General features: G+C 41.6%; 1 protein-coding gene across 4 annotated transcripts in view; it reads right to left on the reverse strand.

Moving 5' to 3' along the window:
• LOC113540195 (inositol polyphosphate-5-phosphatase A) overlaps nucleotides 1-9,818 on the reverse strand; it is a 158,388-nt gene extending 148,570 nt beyond the window's left edge. Inside the window, exons 1-2 of one of the 4 annotated variants that reach the window (XM_053232840.1) lie at nucleotides 9,279-9,816; nucleotides 7,760-8,476 (exon numbers count right to left, since the gene is read on the reverse strand). Coding sequence is in view for 3 of the 4 variants with exons in the window: in XM_053232839.1 (XP_053088814.1) it covers nucleotides 9,279-9,353 (75 nt within the window). In the remaining variant the exon portion in view is untranslated. Of the gene's footprint in view, nucleotides 1-7,759; nucleotides 8,477-9,278 lie in introns of all 4 variants that reach the window. The other 3 variants (XM_053232839.1, XM_026936509.3, XM_026936515.3) reach the window with 3 other exon arrangements.
• Between the last annotated feature and the right edge of the window lie 1,153 nt (nucleotides 9,819-10,971).

The following is a 10,971-nucleotide window of genomic DNA, read 5'->3' on the forward strand; positions in this document are numbered from 1 at the left end:
ACAGAAATTCCACGATAGCAAAATTTGGCCACTTTGGTTATATTGTAGCAGCTACTACCCACAGCAGAGATTGAAAAAATCAGTACAAGCAGATTTCTGTGCCCAGGCTTTTAGTGTTTTTGTTCTTATTTGCCTGGCAGAGAAGGTTCAGCAACCAGAAAAAGAAAAAGAAAAAGAAAAAAAAAAAACACTTCTACTCCATATTGACACTTGCAAAATGAAATTTTTCATTTGGTATATAGCTAATTTTAACACACTATGTTAAGTATGTTTAATCTTAACACACTTCATAGCGACACGACACACCTCAGAGCTGTAATTAATGAATAACTTTTTTTCTGAATACCACCCCCTGCTGCACTGCACATATCGGCAGACACGCAATCTGGCTGATATTTAATAATGAAGGTGTATTAATTAGCATGCATGGGGGTCCCTAGAGGACTAGTGGCAGTTTAACCACCCCGGCCCGGCTTCGATTCCCGGCCAGGGAACCAACTCCAGCCACTAGGGTTGCATACGGCCGTGCACTCCCAGTGCTGGTCCCAAGCCCGGAAACATTGGCCGACGACTTGCTGACTTTTTGCTGAGGGCACACACACAATGTGCTACATTATAAACTGTGTTAGAAGAGGATAATCATCATATACTTAATTCAGGTCCCTTAATCTGTTTAACTAGCTAACCATACTTTATTGCGTCACATTAGCTACCACGTTTTGCCTAGTCAGTTTCCAGGCAATGAAAACATGGGACTGGGCAGCACTCTGGAGCTTTTACTTGCTCAGAGGCCTAGCCGATAAATTGCACATTTGTCCACCCCTGCATGGCCCTCACTTGATTTCCAAGTGCCATCCATCTTAGTTTGTTTAAGTCACACTGTAAAAGAAGTGTGATTATCTGCACCTCGCTTTGGGAGGGTGTGTATTTGACCACAGCCTTCCCACATTCCCTAGACGATTCTGACTTTGGAGCAATGCCAGACACTGACGTACGCCAGCTTATCTCACTTCCTTACCTGAAGAAGGGCTCATTTCTTCTCTGTCACCCGCTATCTGAGTTTGCATGGCAGGTTCAGTGATCTCGAAGGAGAAGTGTTTATTCTCATGTCTGTATTTCTGTGTGAGCAAAATTCCCTTTGACCACACTTATTGGAAACATGAACTTCACAAAGAACATATCTGTTTTATTAGCTGCACTATCTTCACTTACATTAGATGTGAGTTTATTGCTAAAGGCAGCCACTCTTGTTTGGAATTTTGTTTGGGAACCTGTGTTTTTTTTTGCAGAACCCTGACACTGGAGTTCACACTGATCCTGCACAAAACATTCATTCCTACTAGACCAGGAGTATTCAACTAAAATTTATAAAGGTCCGGCTACAAAAGATGTGCTGCTTACAAAGGTCCGGATAAGCAACTAACATGACTGAATAGTGTTAACAGTTACCGTTTAATGCTTAACCATCAAAGAGTAGCTTATGGCTATAAATAAGATGACTTTTCTTTCATCGTCATGCTCCCGATCACCACTTTTGACCAATGCCATGGACTCTGAAAAGATAAGATGCATCTGTTTTGTACTTGACATGGGGAGAAGAAAAGCTGTCCATTCATCTTTAAATATTCTGATTTTGTTGTCGACTTTTTTTTCATACATTTTTTAATGAAATGAAACATCTATGAAAGTCTGTGAAAATTCAACTCTCCCTTTTCTGAGGTAATGTCTTGAGTCTCTGGCCTGATGATCTTCCTTCAGAAAAATAATTTACATGTGAAATGCACGTGATTGGATAAGTCGGAACAGAGGGTCTGCTAGAGAAGCCAAGTTCATATTGAGAAAACTAGAGTCGCTGAATTATAGCTACTTTTTTTCCATACGTTTATCAGTTCTGTTACAGTAGGCTATTATTTTTCCAACTACTTGGTTTGGTCAGCTGCAGTCTGCCAGTTCATGACCCCTGTGCTAGACTGATTATCCTAAGTATCACACTGGGCTTAATCTACAAAATAATGTCACGCACTCTGCTGCAAATAACTATACTATTTGCTTCCTGTTTCTGTAAGAAAGGAATGAAAGTCAAGTTAGCCCTTATTCTCAATATCACTCATCTCTCAACAGAAGTGGGTGTGGTGTAAGTACTCCAGAAGTGGTGGAGAAAATCTACCAGATGATTACTCAATTTTACCCATTACAGAGGAAGTATGTGCCAAGGATGTGACTTATCTGTCATACGAGAATTGTTTTGAAATCGAAAATAGTTTTCTGGATATGATTCCAAGATGTGATTTTTCTCATCTAAAAAGAGAAGCTCGAATGTTGCTTGCCTCAGTGAGCCATATGAGATGCCAAGACATGTTTTGGAAAACTTCTGTAATAAGTTTCTTCTTGTTAGAGAGTTGCATGAGGAGTGTGACATCGGCCAACCAACATCACTGCAATCCATCAAAACTTTTCTGCCTTGAGGACCAATTAGATGTGAACGCATATCGACTGTTTTCTAAGACATAAAGTCTTTTGGACTTTGCCAGTTCCTATCGGTTCCCTAAAGTCTGCATAGCCAGTGTCTGTCTTAAGTTATTCTGTACCATGAGGAAAGTTTCGTCATGGTAGCTGCGAGGGGAATAGATCAAAAGATTCAGTCAGAGTCCAAGATTTAAACTTCTCATCTCTGGAGTGTTTGGAGACAGGCAGAAAAGGCACTTTGGAAACACATGCTGATTACTTCAGCATTTGGAATTCCAGATTAGTCTTTCCCATTGAAATTCCAACTCATGAGCAGCCAGATATGGAGAGGAAGCAAAGCGCTAATAAAAATAACATAATCTTCCTTTCATTAAGTTTCCATCACAGCTCCAGAGCCTGAGACACTCTCCCAACCTCCTTCTCCCTCCCGAAAGCCACAAGCTGACGTCTTTTGTTCGTGATCAATTACTATTTCTTTTTAACGCATCCAGACTTGAAAGGCTGCAGGATGAAGATGGCGTGCGTTAATTTAGTGGCGGATTTACCGAGCTGACACTTTGCTCTTAAGAATGTCAAACGTCCTCAACTGGCTATTAAACTCTGGAAAGTCTATGTGTGTCAAAACACATGGTCTCATGTTCCATTACTAACATCCATCTTAAACCATTTGTTTCATCAGGGAAGTGCTGAAAGTGCTTTGTGGCCAAGCAAAACCCAGCAACCTACCTCTGAGGCCAGCAGTAGCCTTCTCATCACGCCATTTAGCTCTTCAGCAGAGCGCGTACACACACACACACACACACACACGCACGCTTCGCCCTGCATGCGGACTTTCACCTCTTGACATGTGTGTACTGGCACACGCTCAATGTTTACCACATAGTGGCTAAAAATGAAAGACTTGTGGCCATGCGTGTATTTATTTAAAAGGGAAACTCAGCAAGTCTTTACAATGAAGTTATTGTTTGTGTTGGGCTTGCCCATTCGTAATAGCACTAAACTACGCAGAGGACGCATTCACTGCGACAGACCTTCTTTCAGATGACTTTTTATTAATGTTTATTTGGCTTGCGTAAATATAGCAGATCACTGGCATTTCTCATGAAAACAGGGCAGAAGCAGACTGTGCTAATGAGGCATCAAGGGAAATCGTGAAAGAGAAAGAGAGATTCAAGTCAGTGAATTTGCTCTGACAAATCAAATAGCCCATGTTCCAAACACAAATTAATACACTTCAGATCGAATCAAACAAATGTTCGCCAATCCTGCGCTATGCACAAACAAACGCTTTGCATTAATCTTGTTTTCCTGCAAACGTCTGTTTGAAATAAGGGACATGACGGCAGGTTAAAAATCACCCTCAGTCTTCTTTCCACTGCCTTTCTTCTGCTAACAAGACTGACAGTCACTTTTCAGTTGTTCAGTTGTTGGTGCTACCCACAAGTTTACATGAAGCGTCGTTGGTTACGGGATTGTAAAACCACGCAAGAGTGATGTGAATGTTTTTTAATGACCTTGTAGCGTCTTTACTGTCCATTAACAGTTTCAGCTCTGTTTATGTGTAACTGGCAGCAGATAAGAGTCACATAGTTCATTGTCTTCAAGCTAAAGTTTTTTTTATGTTGTCCTGCAAAATGTTAGGTTAGGTTAGGTTAGGTTTATTGTCATTAGATTAACTTTACTGTCATTGTCAGAGTACGAGTACAGAGACAACGAAATGCAGTTAGCATCCAACCAATAAATTAAAATGAGGTAACAGTTTTATGGTGCAATAAGTTAACAGTGTGCAGTGGTAAACAGATGCATACCAATAATGCAAATGCCAATTAAGTTAAATGGAATCAATAAGAATTATGGTGCAGTTAGTTGAGATAAACAGTATACGGTAGTGGTAAGCAGCATGATGCATGCAATATGATGCAGTGGATACAAAGGCTATCTCTAGGCTATTTTAGGATGGCTTTCTGATTAGTCTTTAGTCCCTGGTGTGTTTTCCTCCTGAGTTCGTTTGGACAGGTGGGAACACAATAATCACATTATCAAACAACCAGTCCGAGAGCCTCTGAGTGAGGTGGTCACAGTCGGGTTCAGAGCGAACGTTGCATGTGTGATTCGATTGCAGTGAGAAAACGATTTGACTCTGAATTGAACCAATTGCAGGAAGTGAAACAAGCAGGCCGTGTATTTTGGGTTGTGAGTGACATTGGGCTAAAGGTGCAAACTGAACCAAAGGACAGAGCTGTAGTGCTGTGGAAATGCAATGCACCCTGGGTATTGGGACAAATTAAAAGAGAAAAACAGTGAAAGCATACACAACATGTTTTAAACTAGCTATTTATATAACTGCTTAATCATTTATTCAGCACTGACTCCATGTTCTCTGTGGGTTTATTGTGATTTCCATACAAAAAATTATTTACTCTTACCGTTGACATATTTCTGACCAATGACTGACACAAATGCCTTAAAATGTACACATCTCTCAGCCAATGTTTTTTTTTTTTTTTTGCTTTGTGCTTCATTTAATTATGCGCAGTACGAAACTAAACATAATCGATTGGCAAACAAACCGAAAGCATCAATGTCACTCTGATTCTGACTCAGCAAATGGGTTAATGAAAGTGCCCTCACGTACTGCAAATGTTAGTATTTGGAGCTTTAGCTACAAAATTTACATGCTATTTAAATTGCAGTTAAACGTCATTTGTACATTTTGATACGCTATCAGAACATTTGGGATAAAAACATCCTTTAGGCCAGTTCTTTCCAGGAACAGGTGTAATTCATCACAACATGCACTGAACAAAAACATTTGGGTTTGGCTAGCTTCCGCACACTGCGCTGCACTTCTGCGTATTCTAGTGACTGATTAACACACTAATGTGATCTCTTTCTGTTCTTTCTGGCTTTATTGCAATTTTAATGTGCATACTGTTAAATGGAATTGGGTCATCTAACATGCTGTGGGATCATGAGATGTGTTTGTGATACGATTACTCATGCAATGTTTCTTTTCTCATAAACTCTGAGCTCTGTAATATCTCTAGGAAGCATTGCGCCATTACAACATTACTAAAACTGAACACAGATTGTTGCTAATAACAGATCCACAGCGTGACTAACAATTCTCAGCTTTTACAAGACTATAACAAAGAAATTATCCACGCCTCTACAGTTTAAAGTAAATATAGTATCAAGATTTGTACATATAAATGGCAGTTAGCAGAGGTGGACAAATCACTAGCAGATATCCAAGCGATGCATTTTTCATTCACAGTAGCAAATTCAGGAAGCTGTAAATGTAACTGTCATCAGAGGGTGTTTGTTTTTGTTGTGTTTTTTTTTTTTTTTTTTTACTTCATTCATCCAACAACCATAGAAGGACAAATACACTACTCCCTATTCACTTTCAAAAAAGAAATCTTCTCACCTGATATGTTTGTTGATTTAACATAACACACTAATTTGTTCTCTATATATTTCTCTATTTCTGCACAATCTACGTAAACCCATTCAGTAGTCTGGCTGATGGTAGGAGCTATTTTTATTAGGCATATTAATTAGCTTAAACGCAAGCTAGGTGATCTTTCCAGTATCGGGAATACAAAGGGATGTGGAGACAGTGACAAAAGTGCAGTACAGCACAGCACAGTGCAGCATAAAGACCGTTACATAACCCGAATCCAAGCACACCATGGAGTAACCTCACATTTAAACACTTCATCGAGCAAAAATCAAGATGCTAGTAATGTTATGAAGTTATCTGAGGTGCTAGACTCACGCACATGTACACAGAACTGAAACGTTAGCCAAAAATTTCCTGCCTTTCTGCCGAGGGTGGAAGCACGATGCTTCATCAGCAGAGACGTTAACAGGAGAGGAGAAAGACTACAGTTACTTAATGTCCCCCCTCCCAGAGAAGTACTCTCCTGCATTAACGCACATAATCAGCTCATCATACTTTTGAGTTAAATTATATTAGTTGAAGCTTTTTAGCATAGTTAATTGGACATTGCAGCTTTCACTTGCCTGGCGGACTGACTAATGAATTTACTATTAGGTTCGGTATGTCAGTTCAATAAAGAGCAATAAAAAAAAAATAAATAAAAATAAAGAAATAGATAGTTATAGGAGTTGGAAATATAATCTATATTGTTTATGAGTGCTGCTTGTCCATCAGAAAATACACAACAGCTTCATTTTCTTCATATTTGAATAGGCAAACTGGAAGATCCCATTCTCAAGTTAAGTGACGCTCGTAAGATCCTTCTGCCACACACCGACTGTTCCGTCGTAACTGCATCATGCAAACAAGCTCTGTGGCTTTATGCTCCACATAAACATAAGCGGACTAAAATTAAAACCCTTCTGCACACTTATCTGACACACTATACTAGAACATTACATCCTGGCTCCCACCGTTTACACTATTAGGCATGTAGGTGGCAGCTCCAGCAATATTTGATCCATTCTGGGCTGCAGCCAGATCAGCTGATTTTCCTAAAGACAAGCGATTAATATTTCCTGAAGAGCATGAAACTCTTAACGGTGTTCAGAATATCTGACCTGCTAGGTACAGCTCGGATTTCTGACACATGCTAAATAACACACACTCACTGGAGAAATAAGCAAGAATAAGTCTGGTTTCAGTGATCAAAGTCCAAATTAGTGTTATGACCAAATGCTATGTGTGCTACCTGCTTCTTCTCGCCCACACACACACACACACACACACACACAAAGATCCCACTGACAGCAAGTGTGTGACGTGTGCTCACGATAAACATTTCAACATGCACATGTGAAAGCAAATCCAAAGCAAGCAAAGCTGAGAAAGTTAGGCAATGCAGCCATGTGAACATTTTAGTCACGTTCACTTGTTTAAAAAAAAAAAATTGGCCGAGGGAAAACAGTGATATCTATTAGACATCCAAAGTTCAGCAGTCATGACAGCAGAACTATTTTTAAACTAGGGTGGAGGTCAAGGAAAGGGGGGGAGGGGGGGGGTTCCCTCTATGTTTAGGACTAAAAGTTCACACACATAAGAGAGAAAGTGCCTCGTGCACTGTTTACACCACATTAACATTTGATACAGTGTGCTCAGCGTTACACAGACGGAAGCCGGAGTTAATTTCAGTTATCGGAAGAGACAATGCCCTATGGCCCATACACGGTCGTAAAAGATTTCGCTGGTATAGTCGGACTGATTACAGGAACAAACAGGTTGTATGACTGATTACGTATTGTGTGGTTAGAATACAGTGCGTCTGAAGCTATAAATCACAGCGTGTACCTCTTTGGAAGGACGCTATCATTGTCAGCAGTGGCAGCAAAATTGTAATTCTGCAATTCTGGCCACAAAGTGCGGAGCTGTGCAAATGGAGAAAGATGTTATAAAAGAAGAGTCGACACTGTGTCAGAAGTTTTCAGGTCATCTTGTACATTACATTATCAGAAGCCATATAACATATTCTTGTTCTGCGTTCCCTCTAAAGGTAACATCGAACAACAAGTCCACAGCTTGTTAGATAGATAGTAGTCTTAGTCCATGACCTAGTGAACCAGTATCAGGAGGTATTTACTGATTGAGACTTCACAGCACTTCTGTAAGTCACTCTGGATAAGGATTTCTGCCAAATGCCATTAATGTAAATGTCTAAATAACCAAAAAGGGAAACCACGAATCTCTTAAAAGAACAAAGAACATACACTGTTCATTTTATTGAGGAGTGCGAGGCTGGTTATAAAAATAAACTGACACTGGTTTTAATTAACTATGATTAGGGTTAGGGTGTCCGTGTATACTTCCTCAGTGTTCTCTGGCTTCATCCCATCTCTCAGAAACATGCCGGAAGGTGGGCTGGCTATGCTAAGTAGCCTGTGGGTGTGAATAAGTGTGTGAATGTGTGTGTGCACGGTGCCCTGCGATGGACTGGCACCCCATCCAGGGTGTATTCCCACTCATGCCCGGTGTTCCTCGGATAGAATCCGGATCCGCCATGCCCCTGACCTGGATAAAGCAGTTACTGAAGATGAATGAATGCAGTAATTATGAAAATAAACCTACGGGGGCTTTAAACAATGAAAATTTGACAACTTTAACAAGCTTTCCAAAAGTTTTGTGTGTGAAATAAGAAAACGCAGCAACAAATAAACGTACCATGTACACTTGTTTCATTTCCTCCACAGCTATCACTACTTATCAACCCTGAACTACATGATGGTGAACTAAATCATCATCTGATGCCATGATTTCTCTCGCAGCCTGCATTACACTGACCGGTGACAGAAACCATGACAGCACTGTATCAAAATGTGGAGCATGAATGTATCAGCAGTCTGGCATGAAGACTATGCTTTATGGGATGCCTCCTTTAGCCAAACTTGTGTCTTTTAAATTTTCACAGCCAGCATACAGGAGCAAGGTGTGGGAGGAGAAGGCAGAGCTGCAGTTCAGAGCTGCAGATCAAAACCCATCCTGACACAAGCATGCATCTTCATCTCAGCAGGAAAAAAAGTGTCTCAGAAAGCTTAAAATGGTAACTTTGCATCACCATGGCCTGAGAACAACACTAGTAGAGGTAAGCTAGGATGTGATCAGATCCACACACACACACATTTACATGCAGAAGCATGTCTGTATAAACACAGAGAGAAAGAGAGACAGAGAGAGAGAATGCATGCATGCATGTGGATCAGGTCAGCTGAGAGATGGCGCGTGCACGCAAGACTTGAATGACTGCTGCAAAACAAGTCACCAGATCACAGAAGCAGTGCAAGCGGAGTGGACAAGCCTCACATGAGACACTTACATCCTCGAAGAGAGAGCCGACGTTGGCCGTCACCAGCAGTATTCCCGTGCCTTGTGATGTCCCTTTCCCCGCCATAATTATTCTCTATCACCGGTGCAAAACAACAGGCTCGAACACAGAGTTGCGACTGGAAAAGCAGGAGAGGTGGAAGGAAAAAAGAAAACAAAAACAAAACGGTTTTCAGGAGGCCGACTCGGTTGTGAAAGGGAAAAAAAAAAAAAAAAAAAAAAAGCGTCTTGCTGTTAGAAACTGCAGTGGGCTCTGAGCGCGTACATTCTAGCCCTGCGCGTGCGTGTGGTGGCGAGCCTTCTCTCTCTATCTCTCTCTCTCTCTCTATCTCTCTCTCTCTCTCTCTCTATCTCTTGCGGCTACTTTTGCGCCTCTGCGGCCATCGTAAAAGTTTCCGTGTCAATCCGCGCTGAAGACCAGGCTGTGCTTCATTTCAGCGCGGGAGCGTTTCCTTGGCGATTGGTGCGAAAAAAAAAAAAAAAAAAAAACAGAAAGTGTGTCTCGCCCATAAGCGCGACTGCGCTCCGACCATCTCTCAGCGTTTGTGTAGGGGAGGAGGAGGAGGAGGAGGGGGAGGAGGAGGGGGGGAGGAGGGGGCGGGCCGGAGCCGTCGCTGGGATGACGTCACAGAGCCAGCGGAGATCCGCGCCTCTTAAAAGGGCAACGCACATCTGTCAGTCAGCGAGCGAGCAGAACTCCCGAGCCGACTCCCTGTTAACGATTAAAGCAGCGGTGCGGGAAAAATCATTCACCTGAGCTGCGGCTCAAATTGCACACTTACTGTACGTCTAGCTTTCAAGTGTAAAGGGGGGGCAGTCGTGGCCTAATGGTTAGAGACTCGGACTTGCAACCCGAAGGTGAACCTAAAGGTTGTGGGTTCGAGTCTCGGGTCCAGCAGGGATTGTAGGTGGGGGGAGTGAATGACCAGCGCTCTCTCCCACCTTCAATACCACCACTGAGGTGAGACCCTTGAGCAAGGCACCGAACCCCCAACTGCTCCCCGGGCGCCGCAGCAAAAAAAAAGGCTGCCCACTGCTCTGGGTGTGTGTTCACTACTGTGTGTGTGCGCACTTGGATGGGTTAAATGCAGAGCACAAATTCCTAGTATGGGTCACCATACTTGGCCACAAGTCACTTCACTATCACCATCATTAAACTGTTCACACTGAAAATACAACACTGCGAATGTAGATACTATAAGAACTTACTGCAGATGTTTTATTCGAACACATAACACATAAAGTATGCATTAGGGATTTAATAAGGGTCCATGAAAACATTATCCTGACTGAATAGATATTTGTGTCCTTAACAAATACAGATACAGATCAAAAATAGGATTTGTTTTTGTTGTTTTGTTTTGTTTGGTTTTGTTTTGTAGAAAGCTTGCCAGAAAGGTTTGGGTTTGGCTGAGACCTGGTTGGGATCCTGCAAAACGTGCGACAAAACATTTACGCATTTTTAATTTCATGCGAGTAAGCGGTCAGATATGAAGCTCGTGATACGCAGAAAGACCACGTACGTGAATGATGCATTTACAGTGACGCATTTACAATGTTCTTTCATTTATCTTTCTGTAAGTCATTCTGCATAAAGGCGTCTGCCATGAATGTAAATGTAAATGCATCCTTAGTAACTGCCTGGTCAGGGTCATGGTGGTTAAATGAAGCTAATACATTGTTTA

This window comes from Pangasianodon hypophthalmus, chromosome 3 (assembly GCF_027358585.1).
Source record: "Pangasianodon hypophthalmus isolate fPanHyp1 chromosome 3, fPanHyp1.pri, whole genome shotgun sequence".
NCBI lineage: Eukaryota > Metazoa > Chordata > Actinopteri > Siluriformes > Pangasiidae > Pangasianodon > Pangasianodon hypophthalmus.